The 23,324-nt window shown below is 38.5% G+C and overlaps 1 protein-coding gene and 1 long non-coding RNA gene across 2 annotated transcripts in view; one reads left to right on the forward strand and one right to left on the reverse strand.

Moving 5' to 3' along the window:
- Positions 1–23,324, reverse strand: part of LOC131424369 (uncharacterized) — a 94,585-nt gene that overhangs the window by 66,507 nt on the left and 4,754 nt on the right. The window lies entirely within an intron of this gene.
- On the forward strand, positions 14,548–18,449 carry LOC124095991 (N-acetylneuraminate 9-O-acetyltransferase-like). The gene has a single exon (XM_046449474.2). The coding sequence runs from the start codon at positions 14,563–14,565 to the stop codon at positions 17,239–17,241; it is 2,679 nt and encodes an 892-aa protein (XP_046305430.1). The 5' UTR covers positions 14,548–14,562; the 3' UTR covers positions 17,242–18,449.

Here is a 23,324-nt window from a genome sequence, read left to right on the forward strand (position 1 = left end):
TGACTTCACCCAACAGAGATTCTAAAGAGATTCTAATTCAAGTGGTCTGCGGCAGGGTCCAATCTTTGGTATGTTATAAAAGCTTCCTTGGATATTATAATGCTGCCCAGGATTGTAAGTCATTTCACTTTGTAGCTCAGTGCATGTTGTTGACCAGTGACAATATTTTTTTTCCTCTTGGCTTCTAGATTTTACTCTCATTTCTCATTTGCCTCGTTGGATGCTTGATCTTAGGCTCTTAGCTGGATCCTCCCCCTCTTCTTATATCAGTGAGCCCTGGGCTCAGTCTTGGCTCTGTTTCCTCCTTTTCTCTATCTGCATATGCACCTTAAGTGATCCTGCTCCATCCCACAGAGTTCAATACAATCCAGCACTGAACTATCCAGTATGATAGCCATGTGGCTACTGAGCACTTGAAATGAGGCCGAGATGTACTATCAGTGTAAATGTGTATTGGATTTGAAAATCTTAGTCGGAGGAAAATGTAAAATATAAATAATTTGTGTTGATTACATGTTGAAATGTTAAAATTTTGGATCCATTAGAATAAGTAGAATATGTTAAAATTAATGTCATCTGTTTCTTTTTAATGTAATTGCTAGAATACATTTAAATCTATATTAAAATATTTTACATATTATTTATGTGGATAGCTTTGGCTTTTATGTTGATGACTCCTGAATTTCTCTCTAGTCTCTTTCATGAGTTTCAGAATGGTGTGTTAACTGGGGCTCACCAGAGAAATACTATTATTACTGTGAGTGTGTCTGTGTGAGTGTGTGTGTATGTGTGTGTGTGTGTGTGTGTATATATATATAAACATACATACATACATACATATATGGACAGAAATTGATATTAGGGAATTGGCTCACATAATTAGAGGGGCTAACAAGTCTGAAATTGCAGGGCAAGTAGAGACTGGAGGCCTAGGAAAGAGTTGCTACAGCAGCTCAACTTTGAAAACAGATTTCTAGCAAAATTTCTGCTTCCTGGGGGACCTCCGTCTAAGGATTTCCACTTATTAGATGAGGCCCATTTCCATGACAGAGAATAATAAGCTTTATTCAAAATCTACTGATATAAATATGAATTTCAACCTTAAAAATACCTTTTCATCATGTGTCCCACAGAACTCTCTTATTCTCATTCCAAAATCCTCTGCTTGGTTTTTAATATTCCTCTACAAGTTTGATTTTTTTGTTTTTGTTGTTGTTGTTATAACACAATGTCTGAAGCTGGGTGCTTTATAAAGAGAAGAGGTTTATTCAGTACAGTTTTTCAGATGGACCAGGCAGACTCATCAGTCCAGCCTCTGGTGAGGGTCTGATGGCCATGTCATGACAATGGTGAAGTGTGTGCAGAACAAATACATGGTGAGACAAGAAACATTAGATATTCATGGGCCATTTGCTTTTTGATGACAATTTGTTCTTGCAGAAAATAACAGGAGTCCCACAATGTCTACACTGATCCCTTCTGAGAGTGATGCCCCCAATGGCCTAACTACACTTCATTGGGCTACAACTCTTCAAGGTTCTACCACCTTAACACTGCCACAGTGGGGACCAAGACTCCAGTACATAAACCCTTGGAGAACAAAACATCCAAACCATTGCAAGCCCCACTCACCAAATTTCTCAGTCCCAACCCTGGGAATCACCCCTAACAACTTCCTTCCTCCATCTCCCATATCAGCAAATTCTGTCAGGTCTACTCTTAAGTCAGATCATGACTCTGACAGCATCCAGCTGGTCCAAGCCTACCTCCTCCTCATGTCTTTTCTGTCAGTGACAGTGTTTAATTAGGTCCCTGCTTCCCCTTCTACCCTTCTTCAGCAAATCTCCATAGTATTTAGGATCACCTTTTACAATTCAAACCTTATAATTAACTATCTTCAAACCCTGTTGGTTTGCTATCACATTCAGAATAAAATCAGAAATCTTCACTGAGCCTCATGATATACAAAGACCAGTTCTCAACAATTTCTCTGATCTCCTTGCCTCACTCAGCTGTCCAAACTGGCCTTCCCTATTTCTAAGAAATGTTGAGCTCACTCCCATCTTAGGGCCTTTGCACATGTGGCCCACTTACTGGGAATGCCCATTTTCCCTGGTGCTCAGGCATCTTGTGAAGTTTACCCTACAGCACCCAGTTCTGCCCTTCCATCAAGAACCACCTCCCTTGAGACAAAACATCAACTTTTCACACCCCAGGGTGCTGATTAGGTGATGTGAGACTTCCTGGGGCCTGTCCTCTGTCTTAGGAGTGTGCAGGGAGGTAATCTCAGGAACAATATGCTGCCCACCACATGCTACTCAGTGGTGGGGCTCCAATCTTCACTTAAATTCTCCCAGTCTCAGTCAGTCATCAGGAAAGTAGCAATGAACAAATAGGTTTGTTCTTGGGATTAAGTAATACTCTTCAAAAAGTGCTAGTTTATAGTAAATCCAGTCAGCCCTCCATATCCATGGGTTCCACATCTGCATTTTCAACCAATTGCCCACCAAAAATATTTGAGAAAAAACAAATGGATCTGCATTGAATATATACACTTCTTTCTTATCAGTATTCTCTAACAACTATTTATATCACACTTACCTGTTATTAGTTATTGTAAGACATGTAGAGACAATTGAAAGTATATAGAAGAATGTTTGCAGGGTCTATGCAAAGTACACCATCTTATTTCAGGGACTTGAATATTTTTGAATTTTTGTGTAGTAGGAGTTCTTTTGCACTGATCCCTGGGCAGATATCAAGGGACATCTGTATTCAACAAATGCCAGCATATTTGTTGATGATTTTATTTGTGACGGATAAAGAACTAAGAGAAACATCACAGGAGAGACACTACCTGTTATCTTGTTTTGTGATTATTTGTACCAACTACCACTGAATTGGAGGCTACAGGACAGTAATTTGGAAGCAGGTTATGCAATCCAGTTTATAAGACAGAATCATGTCTCACAATAAATACAAAGTTAGCAATGGCTTCCCAGAGAGGGTTTAATATTCTTTCTCTATCACAGTGTTAGCTTTATTAGATCTTCCCTCCCTTTCCAGGCAGCATGTTTGGCCCTCTGGTCGCAATGAGTGACATGCTAAATTTAAGGTGAAATTTGTAATCCTGACAAGTTAAGAGTACATTGGGAGAATGAACTTCTCACAGACACTGATACACAAAAAGCAACTCCAGGCCCAACTCTGTGAAAAGAGAAAGGAAGCAACACACTTCTTTCAATGAGTAGATGTCAGGGGACTGTAATCACAGATAGCAAGTGGGATTTTCCCATGTCATTTCAGATCTACTATCTTAAATCTTCAAGAAAAGCAAAACAGGAAGGATATTAGATGGCTGGAGACAGATCATGTAAGAATTTTACAAATGTGGAAATAATAAGAATACATTGAACACTAGACTGAACATAACTCAATCTTTCTGTGATGATCTGCAGAGTGATTCAGAATTGTGCATCCCTTCAGGGAAAATGGGTGGATATTCCCATTACCACAGGTAACTCTTAACATTTACCAGTTTTCTGGGCCACAGGGCTTGAGTGGTTGATAATTGCCTCCATTTACTAGGACCCCCTGAGCCAGGAGCCATCCATGCTTTCCTGATATTTTCCTCTTTAATCCTTTCTGCCACCCAGTGAGGTTTGTATTATTAGGAAGACCACTAAAGCTCACAGGGATGAATCACCACTTGTCCACTGCTACACAGGCAAAATGACAAGATGTGAGACTCTAACATGAGTGTGTCTAATTTAAAAGAAGTTGCTTTTAACCACCACTCTATCCTGCCTAGTAATTTCCAGAAAGTGTTTCAATGAGTAAAAGGCCAAGGAGAAGTTAATCCAGCAACAGAAAATAAACAATTGTTGGCACAATAGGCATATGAGGCTTCTGTTGAACTCTCACTCAGTTCACCTCTAAGGCAGCTCCCCATGTTATTTCTATGAGATAAATGCAGGTTCTTTGGGAAAGTGCCACAAGCTACTGTAAATGAAGGATTCAAAAATTATGTCACATGAGGTGGATTTGATCTGATGAATGGGAGTCTACACCAGAGCCCTATTAATGTTGTCCTAATGGTTTCCCATCCATATTACCAATACTCATCCTCTGAGACAAAAATAGCCTTTATATTCTATTCACATAAACAACCCTGCAACCTTCCTATGTTCTATCTTGAATTATTTTATTTTATCAGTCATGGGCCCTGGCAAGAAGCAAACTGAACTCTCATTAGATAATTGAGAAAGTTTCATGAAGGGACTATTAATAAAGATACAAGGAGTGTTAAGTGAGACCAACCATGTTATTGTGAAGGTGCCAAGACTCTGTCACTCAATGCCCCAGAAGAAACAAGAGCAGGGGACAGATTTCAGGGCTTGTGTAGGGTGGCTGTAGGTAAGGCTTCCTGATCTGACCAGAAACAGTAGGGAATGGATCTGTGGATATATGTATTCTAGCCCCACATCCTTGCTACCTTGAAGGATGTCAGGGCCTCCCAGTGCAAATAACAGAAAAAGAGAGCTTGATATAGCTTCTAGGACACAGAGCAAGGGAGAGGAAGACTGAAGATGGACCCACAGAGGATAAAGAGAACACACTTTGCACATTACCTCCCAAAAGAAACTGACATTAAAATGAGTAAAGGCAAAAAGAAAAAATCAGAGTAAATAAATGAAGGAATCTATTTTTTAAAACAAAAGAATCAAAACCAAAACATTATTAAGGGTTCACATACTAGCTCCCAAGACAATCAGATTTAGGGTGCTATATGCCTAACACAAATTTGAATTCATTGCCATATTTAAATATTTGGAAACTTTACATAGAAATCTGAATTTCCTGTTTTTCTTGAATAATTCAAAGATGCTATGGCATCCAGCTGTGACCCCACAGCTGGAGTGAGGAGATGCTGCTCCCCGAAGGGAAGACAGAGATGTGAAGGACACTTTGGTTCAATCCTTCCTCTTGACAGACATCAACTGTATGGCCCCAGTAGGAAACCTTGACTCAAACCAACCAACAAAGAATGATGCTACTGAATAGAAACATTAATACTTAGCTTTCTGGCCATGAAAGCAATGAGGAAAACTTCATAGGGCTCTTTGCACTATGAAAGTGATGTAGTGATATTTTTTTTCTAGTTCCAATTTCTAAAAAGATACCCATAGATGGAAGACATATCAAATTTCTTCTCCTATGGCTTTTCTAGACAAGTGCTCTACCTCTAAACTATATTCCAGTGTTGTGGCCTCACCTCTGCTTTCAGCCATAGTTATCAATTTGTTAAAACTGAACAAGGGGTAATAGGGGATGAAGAAAAGACAGACACACATAGAGAAAAAGAGCTGGGGCCAGGTGGGCAGTCAAGCTCTATTCCAGCTAGCTTGGCACATTTTTCTTTCTTTCTTTCTTATTGATTTTTTTTAAAAAAATGACAGCAAAATACATTACAATTCTTATTACATAAATACAACACAAATTTTCATATCTCTGGATGTACATAAATATGTTGATACCAATTTGTGTCTTCATACATGTACTTTGGATAATGATGTTTATCACATTCCAGCATCCTTCCTAACTCCCTGTCCCTCCCTTTCCCTCCAACCCCTCTGCCCTATCTAGAGTTCATGTATTCCTCCCATGCTCCCCCTCCCTACCCCAGTAAAAATCAGTCTCCTTATATTAGAGAAAGCATTCAGCATTAGTTTTTTTTTGTAATTGGCTAACTTCACATAGCATTATCTTCTCTAACACCATCCATTTACCTGCAAATGCCATGATTTTATTCTCTTTTATTGCTGAGTAAAATTCCATTGTGTAGCTTGGCACATTTATTACAAAAGTTTTGTCATCAAAAGGTTATTTGTGAGAAAATATCAGCAAAGCAGGCAATCTGAAGGATGGAGGACTGGCAACACATTAGGGTTACCTTGTTATGTTCAGAATTCTCTACCCTGGAGACTTGGTGCCTGAGCTCAAGTTTCCAACTGATACAACTACATTTCTTTGCATGTAGGCCTCCTCTGTCTGGGCATCACCATAGCAACTGGGCCATCTTGGCCTTCACCTTTTCACAGGAAATTCCCATCACAATTGCACAGCTATGAGAGAATCACCATGATTCAAGTCACCACTCTACACATCCCAGTCCTTTTTAATTTTGAGAGTCTCACCAAATTGTCCAGACTGGATTGGAACTTGAGATCCATCTACCTCAGCCTCCCAAGTATATAAAATTATAGATGTCATGTGCCCAACTTCTGAAACAGCTTCTCATGCTTCCAAGATAGTCATTCCAAGCAGGGATCAAGATAGGAAATGTGGCACAGGAAATGGTTGCAGAAATTCAGCCTGCTGATTTTTCTACAACCAGGACTCTGGTACTGCTCAAAACTGTTTTTCCACCTTAATTTTATTTATTTATTTTTATGTGGTGCTGAGGATTGAACCTAGTGCTTCACGCATGCTAGGCAAGTGCTCTACCACTGAGCTACAACTCTAGTCCTTATCAAAACTCTTCAGTGACTCCTTATTGCTCTTGGAATAATGGTTCTTAATAGGCAATGATTTCATCCCACAGAAGATATTTGGCAATGTCTGGAAATATCTGTGATTGTCATGACTGAAAAGTGTTACTGGTACATTGTGAGCATAAGCCTGGGATGTTGCTGAACATCCTACACTGTTGAGGGCAGATTCCTACCCTGCTCCAAGGCAAGAATTATCCAGCTGCAGATTTCAGTAAAGCACAAACCATGAAACTCATTTGTGAATAAAGTCCAAATTCTTTCATCTCACTTTCAAGAGTGGATTAAATCTAAGAGAGTATGGAATGGATCTGCCTTGACTATTGCATTCCCATCCCTGGACATATAGGCACTCTATACTTTCAGGTTCATACCAGGATACCCCCATCTTGTTCCTCTAATAGTTTTCAAAGATTCTACAATTCAAATCTGGCAAATAGCAGGATATAAGATTAACACCTATAAATCAAATGCATTCCTGTAAATCAGTGATAAATCCACTGAAAGAAAAATTAGGAAAACTACCCCATCCTCAATATCCTAAAAAGGTAAAATAAAATTTTGGGAATCAATCTAACAACAGAGGTGAAAGACCTATACAATAAAAACTACAGAACACTAAAGAAAGAAATTGAAGAAGACCTTTGAAGATGGAAAAATCTTCCATGCTTGTGGATAGTCAGAATTAACATTGTCAAAATGGCCATAATACCAAAAGCATTATATAGATTTAATTCAGTTTCTACTAAAATCCCAATGCAACCCTCATAAAAATAGAAAAATACATTATGAAAATGCATTTGGAAAAATAAGAAACCCAGAATAGCCAAAGCAATCCTTAGTTAGAAAAGCGAAGCAGGAAGCATCACAATACCAGACCTTAAATTATACAACAGAGCTATGGTATAAAAATGGCATGGTGTTGGCATGTAAACAGACATGTAGATCAAAGGTACAGAATAAAATACACAGAGATAAATACAGTAATCTCATACTAGACAAAGCACCAAAAACATACATTGGAGGCGGCTGGGAATATAGCTAATTTAGTAGAGTGTTTGCCTCAATTTCACAAGGCCCTGGGTTCAATCCCTGGCACCACAATAGCTTCTTCAATAGATGGTAATAGGAAAACTGGAAATCCATAATTAGAAAAATGAAATTAAACCCCTATCTGTCACCTGCACAAAACTCAACTCAAAGTAGATCCAGGACTTAGGCACTAGAACAGAGACCCTGCATCTAATGGGGAAAAAATGTAGGCCCAAATCTCCATCATGGCAGCTTAGGAAATGAATTATTTAACAAGACTGCTAAAGTACAAGAAGGAAAATCAAGAATCAATAATTGGGGTCTGGGGTTGTAACTCAGTGGTAGAGCATTTGTCTGGCACATGTGAGGCCCTGGATTTGATCCTCAGCACCACATAAAAGTAAATAAATAAAATAGAGGTATTGTGTCTATCTACAACTAAAAAAATAGTAAAGAAAGAATCAATAAATGAGATGAAATCAAACAAAAACTTTTAAACAAAAAAGGAAATAATCAAGAACATGAAGAGAAAGCCTACAAACTGGAGAAAATCCTTACCATCTGAACCTCACATACAGCATTAATCTTCAGGCTATATAAAGAACTCAAAAAACTTAACACCCGAAAAAAACAAATAACCCAATCAATAAATATGCTCAGGAAGGGAACAGACACTACATAGAAGAAGAAATATAATTGATCAACAAATATATGAAAAAATGTTCAACAGCTCTAGCAATTAGAGAAATGCAAATTAAAACTACACTGAAACATCATCTCACTTTGGTCCAATTGGCAATTATCAAGAATACAAGAAATAAATGTTGGTGAGGATGTGGGGAAAAACATACATTCATACATTGCTGGTGGGACTGTAAATTGGTACAACCACTCTGGAAAGCATTTATGGAAATTCCTCAGAAAACTTGGAATGGAACAACCATTTGACCCATTTATATCAGTCATTTAATTTATACCAAAAGAACTTAAAATCAGCATACTACAATGGTACAGACCCATGGATGTTTTCAGCAGCTAAATTCACAAAAGATAAACTATGAAACCAACATAGGTGCCCATCAATGGATGAATGAATAAATAAAAAGTGGTATACATACACAACAAAACATTACTAAGCCATAAAGAAGATTGAAATTATGGTATTTTCTGATAAATGAATAGGGCTGGAGAATATCACACTAAGTAGAATAAGCCAATCCCAAAGAACCAGGCGCCAAATATTCTCTCTGATAAGCAGAAGCTAATTCACAATAAAGATGAGGGTTGGGAAAGAATAGAGGTATTTTGAATAGACAGAGGGGAATGAAGGGAGGGGAAGGAATATGGGGGTAGGATATACATAGAGAGAGAGAGAGAGAGAGAGAGAGAGAGAGAGAGAGAATTTTTAATATTTATTTTTTAGTTTTCGGCGGACACAACATCTTTGTTTGTATGTGGTGCTGAGGATCGAACCCGGGCCGCACGCATGCCAGGCAAGCGCACTACCACTTGAGCCACATCCCCAGCCCCTAAAGCATATATTTTTAACTCATTCACAATAATGAGGAAACTTCCATGAGATTAACTTCCTCCAGTATAATCTGATCATTGACTGTCTCCCTCAAACTCCTTACTGATTCTCAAAATAGACCTTAGACCTTTGGAAATGGCAATTATGCAGGAAGAACAGGTAAATAAAACCTGATTTAAACTTCCAAGAAATTCCATCTCCACTTACCCAATGCTAGAGAACAGTGGTTTTCCTATTGTCTTCATCAAATATGGAAGATTCTTTCCTCAAACGAAAGGAGGAAGCATGACCTCCTAGTCCTCCTCCCACAGTATGGCCCTGGCAAGTTACCTGGCTTCTAAGTTCATTTTAAATGAAAAAATTGGACAAAATACTTTCCAGATTGCCCATGTTCCACCCCCACCTAAAGTGGGCTCCACTTCCATTTGGCTTGATTGATCAAGGTAATTGGTCAAAGAAGTAAAACACAAATTGTAAGCCTGCCAATTCTGAGTCACATAAGCAAAAAATAATCTAGTTACTCAGCATTTATATAATGCTGTATTGTGCTTTCAAAATATATATGGCCATTAATCAACACAAACCATAAACAAGAGACATAGGAAATTGACATTGGCAAGATTTACCTAACAGATCAAAAGCAGAAAAAAAAATGACATTTTAAAATTCTGGAAGAATGATTATCTCATGTGAGCCACATGACTTTTAGTGGGATTGTATAACATGATACTCAGGTGGGAAAAGAACACCAAAGTCTGGACTAAACCCTTCTTCTTGGATCCACTCCTCACTCTATTCTACTCAGTGTGTGGTTCCCCTGGAGCTGGGTGGATGACCACCCAGGTGGCCTGGTCTCACCCAGGACAACTATTCTGACCCTCCCACGCCTCCTTTCTTCTTAAAATTAGACATTTTATTCAACCTTCCCTGAGCATATGTTTTGCATGCCAGTGTTCCAGAATCCTCAAACAAATTAATAATTGAAATCAGCCCCTGCTCCTCTACAATCCGCACCCCCCTCCGCCTACCTAGCCTCTGTTCTCTCTTTTGTTCTGCCTCCCACACCAGCCTCTCTTCCTCCTCACACATGGGCATGGCTCAGAGTGGCCTCCTTTCTCTCCTCTTCTCCTTCTCTGACTATGCCCACTCCTCAAGGGCCTGTCCATTTCTACCTCCATCTCCACCTGCTCCCTGGTCTTAGGTTTTCCCATCATGGATGGACCTCTCCTAAATTTGGTGCTCTATCTTGGATGTGAGGGAGTCCCTTGGAATTTTGCAGCAACCCAACAGCTTTGGCCTGGCATTCCTCAGTCCCATCTCCCTCCCTTTATTCAAATTTCAATCAGATTAGTGATACCAACATTGAGCAATGACCAGACTTTAATTATGGGTAAGGAAATGATTTGTGAAATTTCAGAATAAACCTTGCCTCTTAGATTATAATAATAACCAATTAAGAATGACATCTCTGAAAATTAATAATTATTTTTTTCAATGAAAATAGATTGGAGTCATACTTTACTCAACAAAGATATTGAATGCTTTCTATGATCTGGAGATGAAAAGATGAAAAAGATGTTCTTGAACTCAAAATGCATAACAGCCTACTAAAAGAGGTAGATGAGCAAACAACTAAATAATAATGACATAGTCACTGCAGTAGAGATATGATTTAGGTGGAGGAAAATGCAAAGCAACATATTACTTTGTCATAGCGCTATGATGGTATTTACTGAAAACATTAAAACAGTGTGTTTATGTCTGTCACTATAAATTATAGGTTTTTGAAAAATCAAACTATGTCGTTGATATCTTTGATATATCCAGCACCTAGAAAAATACCATGCCTTGCATACCATAATAACTCCATAAGTTTTGTCCTGAATTGAAATGAACTGCATTGTTAGTTATGCTTAGGGCAGAAGGAAGATTTGTGGATGGATTTTCAGAGGAGGTAACATCTGAACTAGATCTTAAAAGATAAGTTAGAATTTTCCATGAAGATAAAAAAAATAGAATAGGATTTGTAAGACCACGGAAAATGTGATATAATAATAGCAATAATAAAAGCTAACGATATGCCAGAAACTCTGCTAGTATGCATTATCATTTAATTCTTACAGCAACCATACATAGGTTAATTTTTTACAGATGAAGAAACTGAGGCCCATAATGGTTAAAAAGCATATCCAATGCCACCCAGTGAGTGCATTTGTACTCCAGGGACATCCATGATTCTCTGACTCCAAAGCCCATAAATGAGGTAACATTTCACACTCATGTGGAACTGAGCCAACTCCAGTGTCCTGCCAACCCAGTATCTATGGTCACCCATTGTCTCACCACTCTCCAGAGTGGGAGTCCATCTGTGGCTTCACGCTTGAGATACTAATATTTTCATGATATAACTTTCCTGACAACCTCTCTTGGAATCTACCTCATCTTTGCTTCTCTCTGCTATTGTTATTCTGTTCCTACTGATTCCCACCCCTCTTCTATTTTCACCCCTCTTCTCACACTGTTAGAGTAGCTCTCTGGGATAGAGAAAACATCTGTGGTCACCATATGTTGGTTTAAGGTGTCCAGCACCCAACTCCCATTGACTGTCCAATCTCTTTTATAGGAAATGCCCTGCTGTATATCTGTATGTCAGTATAGTGACAGAACCATGATCCACGCAGTAGTCATGAGCCAGTGCCTTCTCTCCCTCCCCATCCTGGCTATGGGATAACAAGTCACTTGGCCTAGGACAGCCAGACCAGTACAGGGACCACTGCATCGAAGGAGCAGCAGTGAGCTTAGCAAGCTGAACCTCTCTCTCACCTGTGGAACTTTTGCTGCTCACCTACCTGCAAAACCCCCAGAGGACTTTGATTTCTATCTCTTTTCTAAGCATCCTCCAAAATCCTGTAGATCTGTGAGCCACAGACCACCACCCAGTAAATTTCCTACTGAGAAAAAAATTAGCCAGAATCATTTTCTATTGCTTGCAGACAGGAGCTCATACAGAACTCAGGCACCAGGTAGTTTTAACCCAATCATCGGAGCTACTGAAGCCAGAATTACACAGGCAGATAGGCAAGGGTCCAATCCATAGAATGGAGGGATTGAAATGTTAATTCTTCCTCCACCCTTATCAAGATAACCTGCCCTGCTCCAACCTGTTACTAAGGTAACCTGTCCAGGGATTGTCCCTCCCTAGAAGGAGTTACAAAGGTTCCTAATTACACCCCCTTGCTGGCCAGATCACTTCACCTTGATCCCTTCAGTCCATCTGCTTCTCACCTTTGGGTCATCCCAAAGAGCATCTCTTGGGCCTAGTCACTTATGCAGGAAGGAGAGAGATAAAGGAAAGAGAGCAGGAGAACAAAGCCTAGGACACATAAAAAGGCTCACTTCTTGAGATACCAGAGTACCAGCTATGACCCCCTTCTCCCTTCTGGGAAAAGTCTATGTTGCCCTTTTAAAATAAACCCTGCTTTGTATGCTTGCCTTGGCATGCTTCTTCAACATGTGAGGAAGCAGAACTTGTCACCGATGACCAGCAGTATCACTACCCTGGTCTATGGCCCCTATCCACAATCCAATTTGCTGAGGACACATAACCCAAATCATGGCAACTTCTATACTAAGAGCCTTTTATAGCCTCTATGTTGAGGAGGAAGCTGTCACTTGATGCTTAGTTACAGACCCTAAGTCAAGATTCTAGGAGAGTTTGTTATATGTTTATATGCTAAGGGGATTGAGACAGTGACAGTGGAGGATTAAAGATACATGAGAAAGAAGAGATGAAGCCAGGGCTCTGAAGAAATGGGTGGGAGGTGAAAGCACTGGTCTTGGAAAATAAGGGGAGTCACCTCTCCCCACTCTGGCAAGGGGAGATAAGGGTGGAATTGCAGAGGTAAGTACATTTAGTAAGTGGAAAGGACTTGAAAGAGCTATTGTAAATAGATCTGTCCCCTGTGTGATATAAGAGCCAAGGTCATCTGCTGACAGTGAGTGTAGGGAAATTGTGGGAGGATTTGCAGAGATGAGTGAAGACTTGGAAAAGCCACAATGAGAAATAAGAGAGGGAGCCTGCTGGGAATTGGCAAAAGGACCTTAAGCTGCACAGAGGCAACTTTTTCTATCTGCATTTGCTAATAGCAATTAACCACTCTGTGGACACTTTTTAAACAAAGACTCAGACAAAGGACACACAAACCTTCTCTGAGACTTTTTCAGTGCAAAATCAGGGACTTGCAAACTCAAGCAAATTTCACAGGAGAGAAAAAATATCTTTAACCTAGTTTTTTAAATTTTGCGATTGTATAGCTTTAGAGCTACTTAGAGTGAGCTCCTTTGATGGCCCAGGAGGAGATAATTATTGGGGACTACAGAAAGTTTGATACAATAGAAATTTGTTCTCAAGGAATCCAGATTTTGTTTGATTCAACATTTTTTTTTTCTTTTTTGAGATTAAGAAGTTAGTCAACTTTGTACACAAAAGTATGAAGGAAAAATTAGACAAAAGGCTTTCAGGGGTCTCATAGAAGTATTAAGTAGTGATAAACAATTTTGTTCACAGCAGTCTTTATTATTATTGGTAACTACCAAAATAAATAAATGTTGTTTGGTCTGAAGGTGCAACTCAGTTGTAGAGTACTTGCCTACAATGCAGAAGGCCCTGGGTTTGATCCTCAGTACCACACACACATACACAAAAGTGGGGTGGGGGTGAGTTTCTTTGAAGTTGAATAAACAATGGAAGCCCACCTCTAAGTCTTTGAAGATAACATGGTTTGGGTGTGGTCCATGTGATGATACATGCACAAAGGATTAATTCTTCACATGTCCCCTCTGCTGGCTCTGGTAAGCAACTGAACTGATACATAAATTGTAGACTTCATTGTAGCTTGCCAGTTAGATTTGTGAAGGAAAAATGTGCTTCTGTCACATTATAGGAAAATGAACAACTGCTCTGCATCAGCTGGCCTGTCCTAAAAGAAGCTAGCATCTGGATAAAATTCAACTAGCAATTTTAGCTTTTGTTGCATTTTGAATAGAAATGGTTGGCTGAGCCACTACCTATTTAAATTACTGAAAGCTGGTGATTACAAATAAGCCTCCTGGCTGATAATTAGAGTGGCAGTAGACATCATTCAGAATATCAAGAGGTTGGACAGGATTCCAGAAGTCGTTTTCCCTCAAACTGAGTGGTGCAGACAAAAGCAGTTGGATCTTCAAAAAACAAGTACTCTTAACTATTGTACTCACGGATGAAGCAAGGACAGACGTGGGTTAATTTATTCAGCTCTTCAGAGGCTTGAAGGTTTCATATTCAGCAAAGATGAGGCACCATGGAAATTAAAATTCATCATCTTTCTCTTGTTTTTTTTTAAACACCCAAAGCTTCACATCCTTAAAAGGATGATTCTCAGGCACACGAGTTTTTATTTGAGACACGGCATGGTCAAGAAACAAAAAGATAGGGAAGGGGAGGAGACAGGCGTCCAGGGCGCCTGGGGAACCGGCACGGCGGAGCAGCGGCGGCGGGGCTGGGGGGAGGCCGCTGAGGCGGCCGCGGCCGAGGAGGGGCAGGCCGAGGCCGAGGGTGCCGCGGCCTCGGGGTCAGGCTCCCAGGCAGGAGGCGCGGGTGGCGGCCGCGGGGGCTGGCGGCGGCAGCCCCAGTGCTGCCCCTGTGCGGCGCCCCTTCCCCGCTCCGCCGCGCACTGTTGTCATGGAGGAACCAAGATGGCGGCTCTGGCCTACAACCTGGGCAAGCGGGAGATCAACCACTACTTCAGCGTGAGGAGCGCCAAGGTGCTGGCGCTGGTGGCTGTGCTGCTGCTCGCGGCATGCCACCTCGCCTCCCGCCGCTACCGAGGCAGTGATTCATGTGAATACCTTCTCTCAAGTGGCAGATTTCTTGGAGAAAAAGTTTGGCAACCCCACAGTTGTATGATGCATAAATATAAAATCAGTGAAGCGAAGAATTGCCTTGTAGATAAACATATTGCATTTATTGGAGATTCCAGAATTCGTCAATTGTTTTATTCTTTTGTAAAAATAATTAACCCTCAGTTCAAAAACGAAGGAAATAAGCATGAAAACATTCCTTTTGAAGACAAGATTGCATCAGTTAAAGTGGATTTTCTGTGGCATCCAGAAGTCAATGGTTCTATGAAACAGTGTATCAAAGTGTGGACTGAGGATTCTGTTGCAAAGCCCCATGTGATTGTAGCAGGAGCTGCCACATGGTCCATCAAGATTCACAATGGTAGCAATGAAGCACTTTCTCAATATAAAATGAACATTACCTCCATAGCACCGCTTTTAGAAAAATTGGCAAAGACTAGTGATGTTTATTGGGTCTTACAAGATCCAGTTTATGAAGATCTATTAAGTGAAAATAGAAAAATGATCACTAATGAGAAGATAGATGCCTACAATGAAGCTGCAGTCAGTATTTTGAATAGTAGCACCAGAAATTCTAAGTCAAATGTTAAGATGTTCAGTGTTTCCAAATTAATTGCTCAAGAAACCATCATGGAATCTTTGGATGGCTTACATCTTCCTGAATCAAGCAGAGAAACTAGTGCAATGATTCTTATGAACGTGTACTGCAATAAGATTTTGAAGCCTGTAGATGGTTCCTGTTGTCAACCCCAGCCTCCTCTTACTCTCATACAGAAACTAGCTGCTTGTTTTTTCACCTTATCTATTATTGGATATTTAATTTTTTATGTAATTCATCGTAATGCTCATCGAAAGAATAAGCCATGTACTGATTTGGAAAGTGGTGAGGAAAAGAAAAATATTATTAATAACCCTGCATCTCCATTAGAAATACTTTTACAATCTTTCTGCAAACTTGGCCTGATTATGGCTTACTTCTACATGTGTGACCATGCAAATCTTTTTATGAAGGAAAACAAGTTTTATACCCATTCGTCTTTCTTTATTCCAATTATCTACATCTTGGTTTTGGGAGTATTTTACAATGAAAATACTAAAGAGACTAAAGTATTAAATAGAGAACAAACAGATGAGTGGAAGGGCTGGATGCAACTTGTGATTTTGATTTATCACATCTCTGGAGCAAGTACTTTTTTGCCTGTGTACATGCACATTCGAGTTCTGGTTGCTGCATATCTGTTTCAGACAGGGTATGGACATTTTTCATATTTTTGGATAAAAGGAGACTTTGGAATCCATAGAGTATGTCAGGTCTTATTTCGTCTCAATTTCCTGGTAGTGGTGTTATGTATAGTAATGGATCGGCCTTATCAATTCTATTACTTTGTTCCCTTGATCACTGTGTGGTTCATGGTCATATATGTTACTTTAGCACTGTGGCCACAGATTATCCAAAAGAGAGCAAACGGAAATTGTTTCTGGCATTTTGGCTTATTGTTGAAACTAGGCTTTTTGCTGTTATGCATATGTTTTTTGGCATATTCTCAGGGTGCATTTGAGAAGATCTTTTCTCTTTGGCCATTGTCCAAGTGTTTTGAACTGAAAGGGAATGTATATGAATGGTGGTTCAGATGGCGGTTAGACCGTTATGTAGTCTTCCATGGAATGCTGTTTGCTTTTATTTATTTGGCTTTACAGAAGCGTCAAGTACTTTCTGAAGGAAAGGGTGAACCTCTTTTTTCAAACAAAATTTCAAACTTTCTATTGTTTATTTCAGTAGTTTCTTTCTTGACCTATTCCATCTGGGCTAGCAGTTGTAAAAACAAAGCAGAGTGCAATGAACTCCACCCATCTGTTTCTGTGGTGCAGATTTTAGCCTTCATCCTAATAAGGAATATTCCTGGATATGCCCGTTCAGTTTACAGTTCATTTTTTGCTTGGTTTGGAAAAATTTCATTAGAGCTATTTATTTGTCAGTATCACATATGGCTGGCAGCCGACACAAGGGGTATTTTGGTACTCATACCTGGAAACCCTATGCTCAACATCATTGTCAGCACTTTCATCTTCGTTTGTGTGGCACATGAAATTTCTCAGATCACTAATGATCTTGCACAGATTATTATTCCTAAAGATAACTCATCTCTCTTGAAAAGGTTGGCATGTATAGCTGCGTTTTTTTGTGGACTACCCATCTTATCGTCCATTCAAGATAAATCAAGACATTAGGTTCCTAAAATCTCAAAAAACTTAAAACTCTTCAGGCTTACTTTGTATCTGTCTGGAGAAGAAAAGGATCTATCTGGAAATACAAATGTCTATGTAAATACAAACATGTGGCAAAAGAACAGTTTAGGGATGTCTGTTGAACAGTGTGGTTGTATATATCGGCAGTGTATATACCTGATGTGAAATACTAAGAAAAAATTGATGAACCAGAATGCAACATAGGAGTGCATGTGAAAAGTCTTTTCTACTGGAGCTATTTTCCATTTATAATGATTTTAAGTTAACATATGAAGGCAGGGAAATGATTACCTTTCCAGTACAAAGTGTAGATGATATAATTAGCCTAGTGACACCACTGTTTTGATATTTACTAAATTTGTGGTAATAAGTTTGTCTGTGCCTGTCTTCATTGTGGAACTTCTACTTCATTGAAAACTTTTCTACTCAAGAATGACTTGCAGTATTGTGTTCTTATGTGCAATGACACGGAATGATGAACAGTATTTTAATTTATATATATTCATGTTCTGCTTGTTCATGTTTGCTGACATGATTTTTGTCCTTACTGTGGTTGTCAGGTATACAAGTCTAAATCTTTGTACCCTTTGTCTCTCAGAATTGTTATAAGGCTCCATGACAGGGTTTTATCTTTGTTGATGTTGTCATTGCTTCTTTTTATAAAAAGGCCAAATTTTCCTTTTCAGTGCAAACATACACCCATTTCTTTTCCTTAAGCTCTAGCAGTGTAATACCAGTTACCCTGTGGTTTAATGTTTTCCCCTCCCTAATTAATTTTTTGTATATTATTTCCAATGTTTGGAAAGTTCTTTATAACCATTTTGGTATTTCCTATTATCCCTCCCATTAAAAAAAAATATTTATCAGTCTAAACATGTGCAGTAAAGATTCAAGTTGTTATGATGGAGATGTTTGACTGTAGTAGAATTTTAAGTAAACTGGTGACTTGGGCAATAAATAATTTTTGTTTGGTTTTTTTATAAGCTAACTGTTAGAGGTAAATGTTTATTTATCTGTTGTACAGATTTGATTATGATTTTTAATGTTTGAAAGATTGCACTTATTTGCTTTTACTATGTGTGAGGTAAAATATATTTTCTGTTCACAGTATGTAAAAATGTGGAGTAATTTAAACAGTAAATAAACATTCTGTGGATGCTTATTTTTGTATTGGCAAAGGATCAATTAAACTACTTATGTTCATTTTTTTAAAAAGCTCGATCCGTTAATAATTGGTTCAGGTTTCTAATTCATTTCTTTAATTTCAGTGTGCTTTTTCAAACTCATTAAACAGGAATAGATCTCTAAGTTACAGTGAGTAAGGAATAATTTAGTTGTTAGTGCTTGTAAGGATAATCTCTTCTTCTACTAGAAAGTTTAAGCTTCATGGTATATATGTAGTTTTACTTGAAGATTTTTAAAATTTAATTATTATTTCTGTAGCACTGGGTTTATGTGCTACTGATATGTTTCCACTAATTGAGGAATATTTCTTGGACAGAAATGTGTGTTTTTTCCTTTTCTCTCTTCTTCTGCCCTTACTTAATCTTTTGACATTTCCCGGATAGACAATTGTAATGATTCATTGCTCTGCCTCCTAGACTGCAGCCTTATAAGTAGAGAATAGTACAGTTATAAATCAAAAACTTCCAAGTACTGTGATCACATTATTCTTGCTCATGTAGCTTGCCAATGAGTAGAGTGCATTTTAATTTAGCTTGTAAGTTTTATCACCTGAAAAAGATTCTTCCTGATGAAACAATTGAAAAAGAAAGATGACCAGTAACTTACATCTTTCAGTAGTGATTGCCATGTGATTATATATAAGCTTGTCTCTCTTATTTGAACTCAGGCCTAAAACTTAACTGGTAAGCCCTATTTCTTCATCACATGTTCTTATTTAATATACAAAATTTTTTTTTAGGTATAACTATATTTAATAATTAAAATATAGTATATTTATACTTAAAATTATTTAATATGTCTTTATAAGTAAGAGGTTATTGTGGAAGTGGGCACAATGATAAGCATCTGTGTATGGTAAACATCTTAAATTTTTTTCTGCATTGATTTATGTACTGACCAGTTTCTTTACTCAGTCATGAGATTCTTCAAATAAGATGTTTAAAAAATATTTGGATATGCTAAAATTGAGGTAAAAACCACAAAAGTTTCTTCACTTAGGCTTTCTGTAATAAAAATTACATTCAGAAATCAGCAAAAAAAAAAAAAGAAACAAAAAGATAAAATTCTCTTTCTGAAACCGAATGTGATTCAAAACAGCCACTAGAGGACAGTGGTGACACTGAGGATGTTTCAAGGCAAGTGCTTAGATCAGAACCTCAAAATGAAAGCTGTTTTGTCAGGTTTTAAAAGCATTTGATTGATTGTTTAACAAATAGGGTGGGGTGAGGGAGTGGAAAGAGAAGAAAGTATTTTCTTGATCACACTCATGTGACATTAATGGGAAATGGCAGAAACAATATCACACAAGCATGTGAGCATTTGCACTGACACACATTTCCACGACAGCGGACTTCTGCCCCTGCCTTTGGGATGACAGTTGTAGGACCGTGATTCAGCACATATGATGTAATGAGGTCAGTCCCCGATCCACTCTGTGATTTAACCCTGCCTCCAAAACGGCACAAGATCAAAGAGGCTGAGCAACCACAACACAACAAAACACAAATCACTGGCAGATGACCTTCTGGAACATTCCAAAGCAGCTGCATTGGTAGGTCGTTCTGTGTGCGCGCGCACTTTTAATGTAAATTCTGTCTTTTAGGATCATGAAGTCAAAATTATTACTTTTTAAAAAAAAAATTCCCACAGCTCTCTTTAACCCACACTATTTGTGGGAGGTGAGGGAGAAATGATTCACATGATTGCTAAAATGCGTGTGAAAATGCAGATAAAATGGTGACAGACATTGAAGCACTCAGCTGTGATTGTTTAAAAATCTTGCCATACAGAGGATTGGGCTGGGGATGGGGAGGGCACAATCAAGCATTAAATCTAAGGACTATGCAGAACAACAGACCTTAAAGCTGGAAGTATCTTAAGGTCCTGAGCATATAATATTTTCCATCATTTCTAGCCTATAATTTTGCTCTCAGCCATTTTAAGTAGAAAACTCTGTAAACTGTGATAGTACATGAAGATACATTTTCCACATCAGCCACTGCTAAATTGATCATGGAAATGTGACTATAGATAGGAGTTTGCAAATGTTATAAACAACTAAAGATCTGGGGATTCTAGGTAAACCTGTAATAGATAAGGCAGGAGTCAGTACCAACACTTTGATTCCCTGAAGCTGATCTCTGATGGCCAGTGTTGTGACTTCCTTAGATGCCATCCTGGCTCTTTGAAGGAAAAAGGTCTTAGACATTTTAAGCTTAGATATTAATGAAAAATATCAATGCCCTTGTTCCTTCAGAGCATAGTGACCAGTCCCAACTTGATGACAATAAAAGGGAATAAGAGTGATACTTAGGTCCATGACAGTTTCTCCAACCATCTGTCTGAAACATAGCTGCATTAATTTATTGAACATATCTACTCACATTATCATTTTTTTGTCAGGAAATACACATTTTTATATGACCACATAGAAACGCAAATTGTTATCTAAGGAAAAATATCCTATAATGAGTCTTCCAACAACAGTTTATTCGAACCTTTTTTTCTAAGAATCTATGTGACCTCAGATTTACCTTTCCTTTTTCCTCAATAAAAGATTTCTGTGGGAGAATCAGGCAAGTCTAAAATATCTGGCCACTTAGATTCACTGGGGTCATTCTACTTAATAGAGGAGACAATTCCAAAGACTTCTGAAGAGGCCTTCACAAGGTACAGTGGTTCTGAACACCAAAGCTTTTTTGAATACTTGGTTCTACTATAGGTTAAGAACCCACTCCTGTGACTTTCAGGACAAGTTGTAAAATAAATTAGTCATATTCAAGAGTGAAATCTCAGATCCTAAAGTGCCTGTAAATTAGAGATGCTTTGAGACCCAATTAAAATGTGCAGTGGAATATATTTTAGTGATTCCTCTCTGAAGCTTCCTGGTCTTGCCAGAGAAGAGATATGCACCCCCATACTTCTTAATTGTGCCTTTTGAATGGCCTGACCATTTTATACTATAATTTTTGTACACACTTAAGAAGCATGGTCATGTCTCACACATTCCTTAATTGCCCAGGACTATCTTGTTCACTTGTGATTCACCAAATGTTGACTAAATTGATGAGATTGCAATGTAGAAGATAAGCAAGGGATGGGGTTCACGAACACACTTCCCTGAGTGCACTTCCCTTCCATGGCAATTCAACCCTCCATTCAGAAGCAACACTTAGAGCCTCTATGTGTGGTTCTTCTTATTCACAGGTGTCTGTACTGCCACAGGCTGCCCCTATCAGATGCGCCAGCTGTTTGGCCTTTTTACCAATGAGCATATAATATTTTCCATTATTTCCAGCCTTGAGGTTCTTGAATACTGCGGGACAAAGTTAATTGATAGTCCTCAACTGGAGGCATTGATTGCATCATGCATAACATCATGCATAACATAGCATCTTTCACACTGGAGGTACCCCATATAAGGAAGAAGGAAGGGAGGGAGGGACAGAAGGAAGGAGGAAGGACAGACAGGCTAATTAGAAAGACATTAAGCCTCATTTCTTGAAATTTTAAAAACAAATCTGCAGACTGTTAATGTAGGCCACTGTTGTTCAACACTGAGCCCTGACTATCTCCACTAACTTCCTTCTCAATAATGCCATTTGAATGGTCCACATAGCTTCCATAATAAAAATTTTGTAAAGTTAGATGTTTTAAGAAGTTGGGTTCTTTGATTTCTTACCTGGTTTGCTTCTGTTTCTATTTATTCTCTCCATTCTTCTCTTTTAAAACTCCTCCATGCTATAGAATTTATAAAGTTACTTGAGCCATAGTTACTTTTAATGTGCACTTCATCAGAAGCACATGATGCTCCTATGTTAGGAGTGAAGCCTGCCTAGAGTGAAAGCTGTCAGACGGGGATAACATGCTACAACTAAAAGAAAAGAATGCAAGAACAAACATAGAAAAACATATGCATCCTTCTGTACCTCTGTGTTTACTTTTTCACAGTTGGGAAGAGAACATCAAAATTTCATGTGATCGATTACTATAAAACAGCTAAAATGATCATGAAAAATAAACATGGGGTTGCTCATGTCCTAAATAAGATTTTACCCCTCATTTCTCTCCTTTCTTCCTTCCTCCTTCCTTTTCTTTCATTTACTCATTCATTTTTTCATGATTGTATATGTAAGCAAATAAAATCAGGAAGTTTTTCTTCCTTTGAAAAGTAAGAGAAATGTGAAGGGCCCAAATATCCTACAAAAGTAGGAAAAGTTTAATGGAGCTGTCTATAATATATACTGCAATACTATTGATTGTTTTGCCATGAAAAAAACTGGTGGAGTCATAATTCTGTTATATCAATCATGTATATCTTTTTTGGGGGGGTACTGGGGATAAAACCCAGGGCACTTAAACAATATACTTTTGTGTATTTGATTTAATTTCCATAACTCGGTATATCAAAATGCAATAGTTTTCCAACTGTAAAAATCTTTGAGGACATTGTATACATTACTTGAGACTGCCATGTTTTTTCTTGATGCTTTAGCTAGGATCATTTGATTAATAAAAACAGATTTACTCATGACATCTGTGCCAGTAACTAATTAATTTTTCACCAAACTATTTTTTCTTTCTTCCCAAGTATACTACTAAACAAAATGTCATAGTGGTCTATTCAGTTGGATGTAGTCTGTGGCTGGGTAATGGTCAATGAAATGTGGCTAGAAAGATGTATATACTACTTCCAGGCCTGTAACATGACAGGCTCCCATCCACAATTCTTCCTTCACCTTGTACCCACTGAATGGAGAAGTCTAAGGATTAAGAGAAATTTCTAGAGTCTAAATTATTACATGGAAGAGAGCTGCCCAGTAGACTCAACCAACCAGGATAAAGCTATAACATAAGTGAAAAACTTTACTTTGGATTTT

The sequence above is a fragment of the Marmota monax genome, unplaced genomic scaffold (assembly GCF_021218885.2).
Source record: "Marmota monax isolate L192 unplaced genomic scaffold, Marmota_monax_Labrador192_F-V1.1 WCK01_AAM20220418_F8-fsc00137, whole genome shotgun sequence".
Taxonomy (NCBI): domain Eukaryota; kingdom Metazoa; phylum Chordata; class Mammalia; order Rodentia; family Sciuridae; genus Marmota; species Marmota monax.